An 18,411-nucleotide genomic window follows, 5' to 3' on the forward strand; every position below is an offset into this window, starting at 1 on the left:
CTGCTTGTATGTGATGAGCTCTTGCTCTGATAAGATGTAGTCTAAAACGAGTATGATTTAAATCAGGGAATGTCCTGTAACATCTAAGAATGTGACCAAAAATGTGTTTCTAGCTTTTGAAAATTGACAGTTATCTGTAATCAGACACATTTTGGTCATAACTCAAGGAGAATTGAGGTTTGGTAGTCATTCTCAATAAGGTTTAAATACTGTTCAAAGAAAAACGCTCTCCTTATGTTTTGCTTGAAAAGAGTAAGCAGAGATTTTACCATGACCCTGTAAAATGACATCATCTTATTCTTGTCTCTGGCTCTGCTCTGTTGTCTCTCGACCCCCTGTGTTGCTCAGGCTCGAAGGTCACAGCTCTGGAGTGTTTGGAGGCCATGGCATCTGGACTGTACTCAGAGCTCTTCACGCTGGTCATCTCCCTCATTAACAGGTTAGACCTCATATTTAACTCATATGTAAATTAATTATCATGATCCTGTTTGGAGTTGTTTTTTTTCCTAGGCATTTTAAATTTCATTCATAACTTTTCCTATCTGAATTTTCTTCCCTCTCATCCTTCAAACAGTCCAACTTGTCTGATAGCTCACCTCAGCTCTGACTGGCCCTTTTCGCTCCTTGCAGCTAGTTTTTAACTCCTATATGAAGTCCTTTCAGTTCACCTTTAATCCAAGACATAAAAACACAGTTCAGCTTCCAGTTCTGCCAGTTTTACTTTTTCAGCAATGCTTTGCATTTTTGTTTCAGCATGAGCATTCACACATTTTCTGCAGGAAAGTTTTGTGGTTTCACTTCAGTTCCTTTCAGTGTTACACATCAGTTGATAGGTCTCCTCCTTTCAGCTCATTTAGATGCCCACACTTCAGCTGCTTTAAGTGTTCACACTTCAACTCTCTTTTGTGCTTTCCCTCTTTTCTTTCATCCTTCTTTAAATTCAAAACACTTCTCCTTCAATGAAGCACAATTGGTTGCACCACAAAATAAATAAAATCAAAAATCTTGCATTAAAAATTCAGAATGTGCATGAAAACAGGTGGATAGAAAGTCTCTCCCTGAGGCAAACCCAGATAAAGTAAGCCGAGAGGAGCAAAGTTCTTTGTTGATGTTCTGTGTGCTTTAATAAGGCCATTGGTTAGAATGTTTATGGTGCACACAGTCTGCAGCTCTGTAGTAAAGTCTGAGTCTTCTTTTCAGGAGATGCTTTTATTCTGGCGTTTGTCTTTGCCGTAAATAGTTATTCTTGGCAGTGTTGCAGAGGTGGCTGTGAAATCGATGTGCTGGTTCACTTGTCTGCCGTACAGTTCATATTGTGCAGATTTCTCATGTGCCTTTGTGTCAATATGTTCTGCTGCTCTCCTCTTGTAAACCATGCACACAAGCTGTTACAGATATCAGCTCTAATTATGAAAGTTGCACACACGTGTTCCCAGATTCGTGACTGTGTCCAGTAGAAATGTCTTCTGTAGCTCCACAACATTTTCTACTCCAACACATACAGTACATTCAAACATTGGCCTTAATTCACGTATGATACATGTCATAAAGAGATGCAACAATTAGTCGAGGAATTTATTATTATTCTGTCACTAAATTAATTACTGACAATTTCAGCTTCTTAAATGTGAATATTTTCTGGTTTCTTTAGTTCTTTATGACAGTAAACTGAATATGTTTGAGTTGTGGACAAAACAAGACATTGGGAAACACTGATGGACAGTTCTTACATTTTATTGCCCAAACAGCTAATTGATTAATTGAGAAAATAATTGACAGATTAATCAATGATGAAAATAATGTTAGTTGCATCCTAATGTACTGATTCTTTAAATATTAGCCGAATATTGCATCAGTGCAATTAAATTAAGACCTATTACCAAATTAAATCTTACTAACTATAAATATGCATGTTGTTTAGGGATGCACCGATACCAATACCACACACAAAACACAAAATCAAAAAATATCAAAAATATCAAAATCAACTTCAAATAACCCAAAAATGTAATGTGTTCAGTAACTATGGTTACACTTGTAGCACGAAACAGCAACAGTGATTTTTTAAAGTTACTGTAAGAAGTCTAATGGCATTATTAAGTTCTCATATTGGTACTCAGTATCGGCAAGTACCCAAATGTAAGTACTTGTACTACGTATATTAGTCAAAGCAGTCAGTGCGAGAATACAAGTGAATACACAAAAAAAAACCAAAAACAACATACAACACGAGAAAAGAGACAATTAAGCAAATGTGTGTGTTCCTCAGGGCTCTGAAGTCCAGTCAGCACTCCCTGTGCTCCCTGCTGATCGTGGACACCCCAGGGTTCCAGAACCCCCGGCTGGCTCAGCAGCAGCGGGGGGCCACGTTCGAGGAGCTCTGCCACAACTACACCCAGGAGAGGCTGCAGACCCTGTTCCACGAACGCACCTTCGTCCAGGAGCTGGAGAGATACAAGGAGGTGCTGCTGCTCCCACAGAGCACAACACAAGCAGTGGCATGGACAAACATACACATATTAACACATTAGCTTTGTGTTCTGTCATACAGTCTCTGCACAGAAAATATCTTCAATTACATATAGTCAGATATACCTTTTGAAATAGTTGTTTTCACTATCAGTTCATTCTTTGTCAGGACTGCCTCCACCACAATACAGTGCAGGCCAGTGGAATTTAATTGGTGCTCACAGCACTGGAAACTTATATTTTCTAAGGGATTATCACTACTGTTGGCCATTGTGTATAGTTCCTATTAAAACTGTCCACATCAAAGTCTGGGGATAATCCCGGATTCCATTCACCTCATTGTGTTTTGGGTGGAAGATGAAAATAGTTGCCTCAAAAATCTGAACGAATTGAAGCCAAAACTATCTGCATTTATAGATACCACTAGATATTACTGAGAAAATATGCATGTTCAAATTATGTCTATTTAAGCAATATAGCACCATGACCTACTTCTATAAACAGAAACTCACATTAATCACATGTTCAGAACTGAATGGAGCTCGGTCTTCAACTACTGCAGAACACACACACACCTCAGTCCAACTTTTTGACATAGTCTCAGATACGCCCTTCCTTTCCCGTTTACCTACAGTAGTTAAAGGGATAGTTTGGGTTTCTGAAGTGTGGTTGTGTTAGATATTTATTGATAGCCTCTGTATTACCTACAGTAGATGGTGGTCGACATGCCTCCAGGAATTTACACCTAAAAAGATAATTCAGTTTAAGTGTATGCTCTATTTAAAAAATTGTCACCACTTTACCTTGCTGTCAGTCAGCCTTTTACGACGGGGAAGTGCCATTATATAATATCACTCTCTTTAAACCAACCAAACTCCATTGGTAAAAAACAGTAACAGGGTGTCATGGTGGTGCAGTGGTTAGCACTGTTGCCTCACAGCAAGAAGGTTCTAAGTTTGAAAACCAGGGACAGGACCTTTTGTGGAGTTTCCTCGTGTCTGCGTGGATTCTCTCCGGGTACTCCGGCTTCCTCCCACAGTCCAAAGTCAGTTACTATAAAATGCCCATAAGTGTGAATGAGAGGGTGAATGGTTGTCCGTTTCCATGTGTCAGCCCTGCGATGAACTGGAGACTTGTCCAGGGTGTGCGCCACCTCTTGTCCAGTCTCAGTGGAGATAGACTCCAGCCTCTGCCCAGGCAACTTTTAACGGAAAAGCAGTTACAGACAATGAATGACTGAATGAATGAAGACTTGAAAAGTGTTGATCTACTGCTGCCTCGTTCTTTACTTTCTTTGTGTTATGTGTGAACTTGTTGTTTTAAATGGTTAGTTACTTAAACTCGCCAAAGTGAAGCAATAACACATAAACTAGTTGATTGAAGCAGTGGTAGACCAACAACTCCCATGTTCTGTCAGATAAAATTGTGTGTTGCCAGTGGAGTCTGGTCAGTTAGAGGAGAGTGATATTTGACTTGTATAACAGCACAGGCTGTCTGACAGCAAGGTAAAGTGGTAGAAATATTGTAAATATAGCATGCTGAGATTGCTTAGCTTCCTACACTGGTACTCCTGCTGCTTCATGCCAGCCATCATCTACTGTAGGTAATATACTGACCATAGATAAGTATCTTGAAAAATTTGAACTATCCCTTTAAGAAATTTTATTTAAAGACAAATTAACTTAATCATAGTGCTCTGCAAAATCAACTAAGGCAAATTTCAGAAACATTGTGCGAACTACAAAACAAATGTACACTCACACAACCCAATCTACAGTGTCTAATGTCTAGAAGTGAGTAACTGCAGTTGTGATTTATTGATGATCTCTTCTTCTACTGGTGAATCTTCTGTAGGTTACTAACCGAAACCTTTATCCCCTCCTGCGTCTAGGAAAACATAGAGCTTGCTTTAGATGACATAGAGTCCAGTACCTCACTGTCTGTAGCAGCTATTGACCAAGCCTCCACCCAAGCTCTGGTAAGCACATCACACCTCACTCCACTGTGTGTCTGTTTCAGATGTCATTGTGTTTTTCTCTCACCTGGAAACCTGTCCTGACAAATGTGTGAGATTCATTAAAGCACATCTTACAGTGGTGTTTATTCTCAGTGAAGACTTGAGTTATTCAGGTCCACAGTCAAGGGCACTTTGTTTGGGCATGAGATTTAATCTTAGTCAGTGAGACATTAATGCAAATCAAGTTGTCGCCTAAAGAGCGCTCCAAAATACCACTGAGCCAGCAAATAGCTCCGTTCATCACCACTGGCAAGTGCAAATAGTTGCAGCTTAAAGGCCAATTTAGCAAAGCTGGCATCGCTGTGTCTGAAAGCCATCTGATCTGAGACTCAGGAAGAAAAATCAGCTCTGTGTTAATGTGACTCTGGGATGACAGTGCTGCGATAACTCGTCTTGTTCAAATGTGTAAGTGAGCAGGGAGCACTGTCAGTTTTTAAATGCTGTGACTTTACATTCACATGATTCATGCTTCCATATATTACATTCAAACAATCCACACCACCATGGATCAGTCTGGACTAAACTGTTGTTCACATGGTAAACTTTCTTTTTTGCAATACTTCATTTTCAAGTTTTCAGTTATACAAGAAGAGAAAAACTTATTCCCACTATAAACTCAACGATAAAATGCACAGTTAATAAAAAACAATGAGGTGAAAGAATAATAGCAGATACTAAATAAAAAAAAGCAAAACAATAAAATACAATTATTACATTGTGACACACTTGTCACTAAAACATGTCAACTATTGTACCTGAATGTTAGTATTAGTTTGCAATGGAGTCAGGTCAAAGGTTACACACAGGTGATAAAGGTAATGTTTCTATATATATTCAATAAAAGGCTGTTGAATCTTTAAAAAGGCATCATAGCCGTTTTTCAGGACAAAAGTGATCTTCTCTAAGAGCATAGTTTATCATGTCTGACTACAAACCTGACCTCTAGGTTAATGCGATTTATTTCTGAAAACAGCAAGAGCTCTGTCTGTAATTTTTTTGGAAATCTGATTTTGTTTCATATTTATTAAATTTCCCAGGTGACAAAGTCTTCAGGGTCTGGTTTCACAAATGTTTGACCATTTCATTAAAATAAAGACTGACTAACTGTAAGCCAAAAAAATGAGACACCTTCCCCCCAAACTAACTCAGGCTGAAGACCCATGTTACCATGGTAACAATCAGTGACACCAACTAATCTCTGCAGCACCACAATATTTAATTTAAAATGGTATTTTGACACACATTTCATTTTGAACAAAAGCTGTGTCTCCTGGGATCAGAAAATTCCAGCAGGCTGTACTGTGATTCAGTAGAGTTTTGATGAATGGTTCAGTTCTATTTAGAGGAGAAAGTCTATCAAGGTCAGAGAGTGCACATGGTGCTCCCAAAGCTAAATAGAAAACACAAATAAAAATTAATCAATTTGAATTTGCATCATAATAAACAGTACAGAGATGAATACAGTATGTTTTTTTTTTTTTTTTTTTTTACAATTCAAGCTTCAAGTTCAAATCAAACAGAACTTTTTTGGATTTTGGTGACTGCTAATATTAAAACTGAATAATTTACAAAAATTTTAAATGAATGAATGGCTTTATTTTGAACATACAATAAAAATGAAAAAACAGATATATAGTAGAATATGATATGATATGATTTAATATGATATAATACAATAATAAACAAAACAAATGTAGTTATGGTACCATAAATTTAGTTGGAGAAATTGAAAATGCCTAATTATTGGCTCGATCAGTAAAATTCATTGTGCTGCTAACAAACAAACAACTCCTGCCAAAACAATAAAGTTTAATTTGAAACTGACTTTTGATTTTTTATTTTCCAATTGGCAGACAATGTGCAACCTAAACTAGGAAATAAAAATTGCAAATTGGACAGCAGAATTTCCTTTTGGAATTTGTCCTACATTAGTGATAATAACTGGGATGAAGTTTCCCTCTGGTTGGCTTTAAAAGTTCCCTCCTTCTTCTCATCAGTTGGCTTCTTGCTGAAAAGCCCATTCAATTATTAATGGCACAAACATGTTTGGCACCTGGCCTTTGCAGAAAACCTGCAGCATTGGTGTGTAGTGGCTGAAGCAAGTAGCATTTTTTTTCTTTTTTGTTTTTTTTTTCACAGTAGTTGTGGGGAGGATTATGTTGAAGTTGATTGTGAGAAGCAGAAAAATCAATGGTAAATATGTCTGTGTGTGTGCGTGTGCGTGTGCGTGTGCGTGTGTGTGTGTGTGTGTGTGTGTGTGTGTGTGTGTATGTGTGTGTGTGTGTGTGTGTGTGTGTGTGAAGTAGAAACCACATGAGACTGTGCAGTTTAAGCTCTGATGCACATGAAGCATCATGTTAGCAGCATCAGTAACAGTAGTAGTTTAAACACAAAATGTTGCAGAGAAGAATTCAAGGTGGATGGACAGTCGGACTGGGTGATTGGAGTCCATTGCCACTTGTTTTTTCTTTTTTTTCGGGGGGGGGGGGGCTCCTTTATTGGTTTGAGTGAGAATTAAAGATCTACAAAGGAGTTGGTGACAAACCAAGATAGATTATTTTGTTTTTTTGTTGAGTTTGAATGAAGTGTGTTTTCTGGTGAGTTAACAAGGTAATTAAACTTGTCTCAGAAGATGTTCGCTTGTATTTCTCTGTTCAATAAGGAGAACAGGTGTAAGAATATTTCCTCTTTGAGAGTTTGTTTATTTGTTGAACTTCTCTCAGCTAAAACTCAGGGTACAACAGTCAGTTACAGTCAGTTCAAACTATGAAGACAAAATTACAATTAGGCTTGTATATCTTTTCTAAAATGATTTTAATTGCCTGTTTGCTGCATAGTACAGGTCAAGATAGATGGGAATAGAAGGAATGAGAGAAGAACATGTAGGTCAGCCTCGGGTTAGAATTAAACCTGTGCTGCTGCTGAGGCCTCAGTACATGGAGCAGACATGCTACCAAGTGAGCTATTAGGACAGGACAACACGCATTGGCATTTACTTTGTCTGTATAGTTTTTTTTTTTGCGAGTCATCTCTTTTCTTTCTTTTGTTTTGTTAATTGTGACAGTATTGGCCTTTTTTCCAGATTACCCCTTTGTATTCTTCATATATTTTCTATTCTCCATGCATGCTGACAGTGCAGCTTGTTTTAGCCTGTCTTGAGTTAGTGTTGATGACACCAGGCTAAAATGTCTCAGTGGAACGGCTTAAGCCTTGAGTGGAAGCTGAAGCTAATTCAAGCCAGGCTTTATCAGCCTTAATGGAACACCCACCAGTACACATATAAATCCATTTAACAAATAAATCACAGAAAAGAAATTAGAAGAGAATAATAAATTTGATAATTTTCTTAAACCTCAGTCATACTGTTGAAAAAGGAATACAAAACAAGCAAATACAGCAAAGAAATCAGAAAAAAATGAATTAAAAAATGTGTGAATGTATTTAAATGTATGTCTTGTGATTTCTGGTCAGATGACAGCAGCCTTATTTAGGATGTATTTCTGTAAAGGATCCAGATTGTACCTCACTGCTAATTAGGTTTCATTTGCACAATGCAGCATCTCTTCTTTGATTTTGAAAGGCCTTGAGAGTCAGTTAACCTTCTGGTTTCATCAAACGCTGCGTATTTGCAGAGCTTCCACCTCCTTATTTAGAGAGACTGATCTCTGCCAAGCACACTAATGTAAGAATCCCATTGGCAGTGGGCCAGTGGGGGCCAGCCGCTCTCTGAACAGACGAATAACAGCAAGACATTTATACTAAAGCATCTACTACAAATGCTGAGGCCCTTCGTAGATCAAGATCAAGTCCTATTCTTAACATTTATTTTAAAGTGAATCAGTGTGTAGTGTACACAACTTTTATTAGCTACAAAACTAATAAAGCAGGATGCAAAACACCTTCTGCTGAGTACAGCAGAGTACAGCCTTGGATCGTAAGATCATGATGAACCCAGCAGTTCAAAACAGCTGTTGTCTTATGGGAGAAAAATATATAATCCTATCAAATGAAATAGCAATGTTCAGATAATTAACAGATCGGCTGTCTAGTTAGAGATGAGTGATTAAATTCAAAACCAGGAGCAGCTACAAGGCATTTTAAAGGAAATTGACAAAGTTGTTTTCCACTGGCATTTGTAGCTTTTTAGACCAAGTTTGATTCAGAACATTATTAAAAACAACAAGTAGCACTAAAACTGCTGTAAAAATCTGTGATGGAATGAATGTCAGTCTGCCTAAAAGAAGAGAAAGTAACTTCAGATTAATTTTGTAATTTTTGTCTCTCCCTGCTTCCTGAGTCAACAGTCGGAGTCTGACAACAACAGATCCTTCACTGGATAACACTGGGCTTTCAAAATAAAAGAGAAATGTTGCACACTTTAGCCCACACAGCTCTGTTATAAGAACAAACAGCAGTAATGTGGCAGAAGCTGTTTTTGGCAACTTTATGAGAACATTTTTTTGAATGTTTATGTGGAAATGTTGCAACGTGGTCCGTCCTCCTTACTGACTCTTCATCACTCTTCCCCTCAGAAACCAGCCTGCATCTCTGGGAGCAAGAGACAGTTTCTGCTGTCTACAACACAAAGATCAGGACGTTTTGTCCTCAAGTGTTTCTTCTATCCTGGTCCTCAGAGCTCACTGTCCTGCATGTTTTAGATGTTTCCCTGCTCCAACACACCTGATTCACATGATCAGCTCATCATGAAGCCTCTGTCTGATAGTCTGAAGCCTGATAACAAGCTGATCATTTGAATCAGGTGTGTTGGAGCAGGGAAACAACATGCAGGACCCTGAGTACCAGGATAGAGGAAACACTGGTTCTTATTTTAATACATTGGAGATGATTTTAAAATGGGATTTATAGTGAAAATATAGAACGGGCACTCTGGGGCGCTATAGGGTGTAGAGGTTTAAAGCTCTAACATGTAAAATTTCTGCATTACAATGTCTGAAAATATTAGACCTTTGATATATATTTTGTTGGGTTGTGTACTTACCAAATTCTGGAATACCAAATTGGGAAAAATCTTATCTTTCTATCTTCTACTGAAATTATCCAAAATGTTTCCAACAATCAGATTTCTGAAACCAGAGAAATCCATGATTTATTCATGGTAATGGTACATTTCCTAATAGCTGCTATTCACTATAACCTCTGTGAAAACACAGGAAACATCAGAAAGTGAGGAAGAAAGTAAGAGAATGTGACTGAATGAATCTCATCCATGAACATGATTCCTGTCAAAGTCACATTAATTAGATTTTCATTAGAAATGATGGTTGTTTAAAAGTGAACACAACAACTCCCATGATCCCACGCTACTTCACAAGGTCATCTTTTGCTCTTGTTATGAGGAAGCAATGCCTCACAGCAGAATGTACATATTATGTGTTTAAAGCTACCAAATAACCACAGACCTGAGCAGTACAGTCGATGAAGGACAGATGTGTCATCTGTCAGTTGACTCATTACTAATCCTCATGGGTTTCTGTTTCAGAACAGTTCCATAGAATATTTATTTTGTACTGTTCTAGTAGAAGAGTTCCTCAAAAAACACAATTCCAGCGCCTGCTAGAGAAATATTTGGTGAAATCTCATCGCTGTCACTGCTGATGGCTGCTAACTGCAAAGATTTCAGCTGTGGCCAATTACTGTGAGCCTGTCTGTATGTGTTGACTGTCCACACAGTTTGCCAGCTCACTCAGCTCTGATTTGTGTGGCTCACAATGTTCGAAGCATAAGAAGAAAAAGTTATTAAAGCTAGAAAGTTAGACTCCCTGCCTATGGTTGCCAATTTTCACCCTCTAAATTAAATCACTCCAGTATAGGAACAAAAAGACTGCTCTCGTCTAGTTTAACTACTTATGCAGCACATTATGTGAGTTGACCAGTAGAAGCACAGAGTGGTTTTCCACACACCGCTGTAAACATGATGAAGAGGGATGATGCTGATGGTGAAGTCGGCCCCTGGCATCTTATGGTGCAGACACACTAAATCTGTTAGCGCATATCAAGATGAGGGATCCAGTTCATTTTCTACAGAGAGGAGTAGATCTGGCAACACAGTACATGATGGGTGCGACATGGCGAGTTGACAAACGGCTTGTCGAATATTAATTTGCATGATCACAACTAGATCTTTCCCTTATGAAAATGAGGTCTGTCCAATGCAACGTAGCAGACTCAGAAAAGTTTTATCAAACTGTCAAACTAGGCAGCGCTGATCAAATATTAAACAAGATGAAAAATGACAAAGTTTGTGACTCGGCCGTCTTGTTGAAAAGATTTGAGCCAAAAACAATCACTGCCCAAATTGCAGTATGTCTGTCCAATCGACTGCAGTGTTTATATGGTAAACTTGGAGGGGAGAGCAAGAGCAGGGTGGGAATCAGCATGTGACATAACCTGTATACTGCACCGCCCAGTGACTAAAAGTGGGGTGATGTGTTGCATCGAGAGCTGTCATCACTGGATATGGTGTGTCTGCACCGCTACCCATCATCTCTGCGTGCCACACAAAATATGAAAGACTGGTTGTGGTCTAATGTTCAGTCCTTCAGTCCTCTAAATAGGAGGGAGGTCAGACGCCCCAAATATTTCCACATTTTAACAGTACAATTCAAAACAGTTCACCTTTATCTTGGGAAAACATCACTGGGTTGACCGGGCGGGTCCTCACCCTGTCTCTCTGCATCCAGCTCGCACTGAAGCTGCTCCCTCTGTCAGAGAGGCCGCAGTCCGAGAGACGGTGGCAGCGTGGGAGAAATGAGTCTGCAGCGGCACCTGCGGTGTCTGTCTCTGTCAGGGACACAGAGGGAGACAGTGGGTGCACAGCTCAGGGACCCAGCAGCAGCCACTTCAGCATAAGCCTGGCTCAGACCGATAAAACACCGGCAGCATGAGCCACATCGAGGCGGCCAGCTGGGAAAAAATATATATGTATGAATAGTCAAATATGAATTTTGCCATTGAATACCATGGCTTCAAATCATTCGTTACAACTGTCCCTGGTCTCCCCTACTTTATTTTAATGAAGTCTAATTAATTAATTATCTGTATTTTAATTGGAAATGGAGACTAAGAGCTAAGCAACCAGGATGCATATGTAATATATAACAGTGGCAGTTTCCATTTAGTCAGTATGACCATCTACCTAAAATAGGTAAAAATTATCACATTTTCTTTGCCTTTTCTGTATTATATATGTTAAAAAAAACATTTGACATGAAAATACAGGCACTTTTAGGACAAGTCAGGTACCAGCAGCATTATGTTTTTTAATTCAGACAAAGTTATTGCACACATAACTTTGAAAACAGTCAAAATGACCACCTTGGCTGCTCCAGTGTTAACTATGTTATGTTTGTTTTTGTTAGATGCTCAGTTTCTGCACTTTATCTTTTGCTTTGAAGGGATGACTAAACATTTCTATTCTATACACATGCTTTGACCTCAGGGTTTTTTTTTTCTGTCAAGGTCAAAGAGAAGTGTGTGAGGTTGGATTTGTGACTGTCGGTTTCTGTCTCAGGTGCGCACTCTGGCCAGGACGGATGAGGCTCGGGGTCTTCTGTGGCTGATGGAGGAGGAGGCTGTTCAGCCTGGAGGCTCAGAGGAAACCATGCTGGAGAGACTCTTCAGCTACTACGGCTCCACACAGGGAGAAAACAAAGGTGAGCAGTCAACCTGTCATCTGCACCTATTTTTATCATCATTGAATCATTTTGAGTCTTTTTTTTTTTTTTTTTTTTTTTTTTTTAAGAACAAAAAGTCTCTGAATTCTCAATTCTCTGATTTCTGCTTCTTACATAAGAATATTTTCTGATGCCATTACTTTTTCATCATCTTCTGATATTTCATGAACCAAACAACTAATTGATTAATTTCTAAGATAATAAACTGATTAATTATTGATGAAAATAATTGTTAGTTGCTGCACTAGAAACACTATTACATTCAATTTTTAAAGTAATCCTCCTCCTAAATGGAATTATGTCCTTTGTGTTGTAGGAGCCAATCTGCTGCTGCGAGGAGAGACGCCTCACCAGTTCCTGCTGGGCCACAGCCACGGGACAGACTGGGTGGAGTACAATGTTCAGGGCTGGCTGAGCCACGCCAAGCACAACCCTGCTGCCCAGAACGCCGCCACACTGCTGCAGGACTCTCAGAAGTATGAGCACTCACAGCTATCACACATCTGCAAATCCAGTTTATTAGAACTGAGTGTATGGACGTTAGAAATCACTGCTGTACTGATGATACACACATGGACCTAAATGAACCTTATGTTCACAGCCTAACTGTCATTTTGTGCTGCTTTACAGATTTAGTCATTGGTGAGCTGGCTGTTATATTTCTTGACCCCAGCTGTATTTTTCTGCTGTATTTTAGAGATAGTGTCCCGTGTATTGAATGTCATTAGGACTGACGTCACCGAGAGCAGCTTTCTGTCTCTCATTCTGTGCTACCTGTCATAATATAACCAATTACAGGGTGCCTACAGGGTCTTAAATGTATTAAAAAGTATTGAATTTAAAAGTCTCAAAATAAGGCCTTAAAAGTATTGAAAAAGTACCTAATTTTGTCAACAAAGGTCTTATTTTTTTCCTGTTTTTGTAGGAATAATTAATACAGTACTGCCGTAAATAACTGTCAAATGTGTTTGAACCCCGGAGTGAAATTATTCAAGACTAAAGTATTGATAAGCTCCGGCATAATTAGTTCTTTTATTGGTGTTTTTAAATGTTTTGGTGTAATTTATTATCATGCTGCAGACTTTTTATTTTTTTCAAAAGCAATTATTTACTAATGGAAAAGAACCCACAAGAGTATCAATAGAGAACCAGACCAGTAAGGACTATTAATAAGAGTAATGGTATTGATAAAATCCTAATAATACACTAGTTTGGTGTGACTTGGATGTTACAACAGTACAGATACTATTAAAACCAAAGCAGAGTCCAAAATATGAGAGGGTTATGTCTGTTCCAGCTTATAGGATTGTGAGTATTGTAATAAAATGTTTTACTAAGTTCATGTACTTAGTAAATAATTGTTCTCTAGGGCTTAAAATTCATACTGATTTTCCATTATATTTTGAATAATTCCTGTGAAGCTGGCATTAAATTTAATTCTAAGTGGTATTAAAAAGAGGACTCTGGAGGTACCCTGAATTACAAAACAGAGGGAATTAGAATTAAAGGCCCACCTCTAATACAGTCCTGCTTCAAAGACAGACTTTGTTACCTTCTGCAGTAGGGTTAAATAAAGGCAGCGGCCATTTGCTGAGGACATGCTGTGTGCATTTTACTCAGTTACAACCCAATAAAAATGGATCTCTCATTTTGGGTTGCAGCCTGAAGTTTTGCAAATGCTGAGGTAGAGTGATGTAGTTGATTGCGGACTGAAAAAGTTAGTAAATCATTAAAGGAATGATTCACGCAAATTCTCACATTCTTTTCACTTCCTTCTAGTGGCATCTCTCTTTGCAGATCGTTTGATTTTTATTTGTGCAGGTTTTGAGATATCCGTTTACGATCATTTAATAAATTCATTCTTTCATTTATTCAGTTTGGCTAATAGATTAATCAAGAAAGTGATTGAAAGATTGATTGATAATGAAAATAATCATCAAGAAAGACCTGACAACTCAGAAGATTGTAACAGAATTAATTAATCGATTAATTGGGAAAATAATCATCATAAAATGAAAATAATTGTTAGTTATAGCCTGAGTTGAATACAAATGGAGTTATAATAATAATAATAATAATAATAATAATAATGATATAAGTAGGTATAGTCATTTAAACAACAAAATCCCAAGAATCACAGTCTTCATTATGTTCATGTGCACCTTTTTACAAGACCCATGTTTAGGTGCATATTGCAACTAATCCAAATCAAACTCAGACCTCCAGAATCTGTGAGGATTTAGGAGAAATGAGATCTACTGTTTGAGAGCAGCAGGCAGCACAGTGAGCCAAATGATGCAGGGAGCAGCCCGCCAACATATGGGTCTCCAAACAGAAGAATATGCCACTAATGCAGTGAGATTAGCTCCCTGTATATTGCAGTATCAATCACTGACTGATGCAGTGAGACAAACTCACTGTGCCGTTAGTCGTGTGTAATCAATTCTTCTGCCACCGGCAGGAAGAACATCAGTGGGCTGTTCATGGGCCGGGCCAGCGGGGCCACGGTGTTGTCTGGCTCCATCGCCGGTCTGGAGGGCAGCTCCCAGCTCGCCCTGCGACGAGCCACCAGCATGAGGAAAACCTTCACCACAGGAGTGGCCGCTGTCAAGAAGAAGAGCCTGTGTATCCAGGTCAAACTACAAGTGGTGAGTGGACAGGACACTGATTAAAATGTCCTGAACAAAGCTCTGCTGGTCAGCTTTGAGGGGTGTTGGTCAACAGTGATGGCAAACTGGCCCTTTGTGAGCACTGAATTTATTTTATTTTATTTTATATATATATTTTATATTAATTTATTTTATGTCCATTCTTAAGGAAGCTTTAATCAAGTATTGTAGCACTAAATCTTGAGAATTTGGACGAAACTGTATTTTGAGGGTTTGTTGAGTTTTATTCTTCATTTATGCTGAAAAATAATTATTACATTTGTTTTTAGATTAAGTGACCATAATTGTTATTTAGCTTTGATTTAGAAGGGCTACGGAGTTGACATGCTATGGTTGAGACACATCTTTTCTCAAAAAATAGAAAGTTTGCCAGTGCTTGAGGAGTATTCCTGCCTTTTATACACCAGGAAGTGAGACAGGGGTCCTAACGGTTTAGCTAACCCTTTTTATGCCTGATTAAATCATGTTTTTATAAAAATCTGATGGAGTTAATGGAGATCTGGGAACAAAAAACATTTTTAAACAAAGATGATTATAATAGCACATTTTCAGACCTATGTTATCAGTAGGTATTATTCATTTTTGATTTTGAAAGATTTTAACACATTTTTAAATTGTTTGAAGTTGTGAATTGAAAAGTGAAAAATGCTGTTTTTTTTAATACAGAGCAAGTTTAGAAATGAAAAAAAAATTAAAGCAAATCAAAACATTTCATAAATTACATATAGTATTTCATATTTATAAATCTTTAAAAAAAATGTTCACCATACAGTTGGAATTAGAGTGTTGGTATTAATAATTTTTGGCAGGACATGATTTGTCCTAATTCTCAATAATGTTTGTGCAGTCAACTTCACCAAATAGCACAACACTATAAGCTGTCTTGGAGCAGTTGTAGAGTTACCTCAAAATGCCCTTACAGTAAGATGACCTTTAAGGAGACATATATGACAAACTAACTGCAGGAGGTCATCGTGACCAGGTGTCATGAAGGCTACATGCTAAGTTGAAATACTGGCCTCCATGTCAACAACGCTCCAACAATTTCCATTCTAGTGCAGGTCTGTTTTTGGTCACACTCCCTGTTTCATGTTTATTCATTTAAATGCTGGAGCTGAAACCAAAACTGAGTTTATCAAAGTGTCTGTTTATGAGTCATAAGAAATCATTAATAATATTTTAGATGGTTAAAAATGGTTAAATTCAGCAAAATGTTAATGGAGTTTGGCAGAAGTGAAAGAGACTGCCACTGAACTCCAGCTCCAGAGTGTGTGTTTTCAGAGCAGTGGGCTTTTATTCTCAGGATTATGGCCTTGACTTTACATCGACAGAAAACTGACAGTTATAAACAGCTGATCACATTACAGTGTCCTTGAAGCTTAAAGAACTGAGACCTGCCACATGACTCCTATGATCTGGCCCTGGTGTCGCTCTCAGCAGTTTGTTTTGTGCTTCTTGATGTTTCTGTTTCAAGCCTTTGTTGAGGCTTCAGTACAAAGAGCTCAGCCAACATCCTACTTTTAGTCTATGAAGTGAGTTTAAGCATCTGAAGAGGTTGTGTATTCTACTGAGGTCATCTTAATTGTGTTTTAAAGTCCCTGCACACCCATCATCCTCCCACACAGGTGTCTTTATTTATGATTCCTACATACACTTCATCTCACAGCAGTATGAATGTGTATAAGTTGCATTCATGACATTTTCTTGACTCTTAGGTTGGTTTTATTGTAGCAGAGTAATTGATAACACCTGTGTGGGTGTTCGGAGAATAGAAAGAATAACCTTGAGTTGCTTCACGCAGCTACTGTAGGTTAGAGGTAGATTGCAGGTTTGCGATCTCACACAGACTTCCATGCTGTGAAGAGATAAAGCTAGGAGAGGACACGTGACTGTTTTGCTGTCGTCCTCTCAACAAGCAGAAGCTGACTTCCTCTCTGTTTTCAGGATGCTTTGATTGACATGGTGCGTCGCTCCAGGGTTCACTTCGTCCACTGCCTGCTGCCTAAGGCAGAGGCAGTGGGCGGAGGAGGTGAGCCCCGCATGACGCACGGAGAGAGTGCTGACTCGGGCCTGATGACATTGGACGTGGGCCTCCTGAGGGCTCAGCTGCGAGGATCCAAGCTGCTTGATGCACTCCGCATCTATAGGCAAGGTAAGGAGGACTGTGGAGACCTTGGCGTTTAGTTTTTGTTAAATTTAAATATAACTAATGGTCTGGTTACTCAGTCGGTTGAGCATTCTGAGACTGTGAGTCCTCTGCAGCAGGTGTGGGTTCAACTCCTGCCTACGGCCCTTTGCTGCATGTCACCCCCCCCACTCGCTGTCTCTCTTTCCTGTCATATCTTCAGCTGTCCAATAAATCAAAGGCAAAAAAGCCAAAAAACACATTTAAAAATATTAGATCCATATTTCTAGCTGAAGTTTTATAGAACTAAATTTGAGTGAATTATTAGATACAAAAAGTCAGGATATGTGGACCTCTGCTGCTCTGATTTTCACCATTGTCTCCTGTGAATTCCCAAATTTTCTCGAAGTATAATACTAACTGATTGGACCCTTTTCTGTTAGTGCTGTTATATAAAAGTTAGTGACCTAAGTTTTTGAAAGGGTTAGGGAAAAGTTCTCCATAAAACTAAGATCACTAAACTCTGATCTTTACTATACTATCTGCTACAGGATTTATAGTTTTCTTTCAATGATTTAAATTTCCTCAAGCTTAACTTGTTCTCAGTCTCGTCCCTGACTCATCTGCCTCTCTGACAGTGTCAGTAAATAGATCTTTTCTTTTCCAAAATTATTTGAACCCAGTGACAAAAATAACTTCCATAAATAGAGATTCTGAAAGCGTTCTAATAATCTTCCACCCACTGCTGTTGCTGTCAGAAGGACCAGTTACTCTCTAATGTCTTCATTCAAAACTCTAAGCTTTTACATGCTTTAGCCTTTTGTCCTCATGTCAAACTATCTTCCCAGAGACATTCATACTGTCCTACCTCTCTTAAAGGTTCTGAAATGTAACCTTGTACATTCCCTCCTGTCAAACCTTCACAACTTTATCTTTTTACCCTGAAGTATGTCCAAGTTTTTTTGTGTTGCTTCTGAAAATAGAAGTTGACCATCAGCTGCTCTAACCTCGGTGCTTGTTGTGTTTGTGTTCTCCTCTCTGCCTCCAGGATACCCAGACCACATGGTGTTCTCTGAGTTCCGCAGGCGCTTTGATGTCCTGACGCCGCATCTGACCAAGAAGCACGGCCGCCACTACATCGTCACTGATGAGAAGAGGGTGAGTGTTCAGCAGGGTCGGTCTGTTACTGTTGTGTGTGTGTGTGTGTGTGTGTGTGTGTGTGTGTTCCCCACATTAGGATATTAAAAATGCATTATTTACAGGCAGGATTTAGATAAAACATTTAGAAATTTAGATAAATTGTGCAGCCCTAACAGAATGCAATGCAATTAATTTCCTACAACACCTGGCCACTTTGGTTTTCAACATTCAATATTTCAGTGTTACTCAAACAGGAGTAAGTAGTGCATTTTTTGTGAACAGATTAATTTGGTGCTT

The 18,411-nt window shown here is 38.7% G+C and overlaps 1 protein-coding gene across 11 annotated transcripts in view; it reads left to right on the forward strand.

Moving 5' to 3' along the window:
* The window catches only part of myo18ab (myosin XVIIIA b), a 206,342-nt gene that overhangs the window by 80,523 nt on the left and 107,408 nt on the right, over nt 1-18,411 (forward strand). For all 11 annotated transcript variants that reach the window (XM_084716789.1, XM_084716790.1, XM_084716795.1 and 8 more), the window contains 8 exons: nt 349-439; nt 2,270-2,462; nt 4,361-4,447; nt 12,018-12,159; nt 12,497-12,656; nt 14,642-14,828; nt 16,794-17,001; nt 18,023-18,132. In XM_084716789.1, the coding sequence (XP_084572915.1) occupies nt 349-439; nt 2,270-2,462; nt 4,361-4,447; nt 12,018-12,159; nt 12,497-12,656; nt 14,642-14,828; nt 16,794-17,001; nt 18,023-18,132 (1,178 nt within the window). The remainder of the gene's footprint in view (nt 1-348; nt 440-2,269; nt 2,463-4,360; nt 4,448-12,017; nt 12,160-12,496; nt 12,657-14,641; nt 14,829-16,793; nt 17,002-18,022; nt 18,133-18,411) is intronic.

The sequence above is a fragment of the Lutjanus erythropterus genome, chromosome 4 (assembly GCF_056507025.1).
Source record: "Lutjanus erythropterus isolate fLutEry1 chromosome 4, fLutEry1.hap2, whole genome shotgun sequence".
Lineage (NCBI taxonomy): Eukaryota > Metazoa > Chordata > Actinopteri > Lutjaniformes > Lutjanidae > Lutjanus > Lutjanus erythropterus.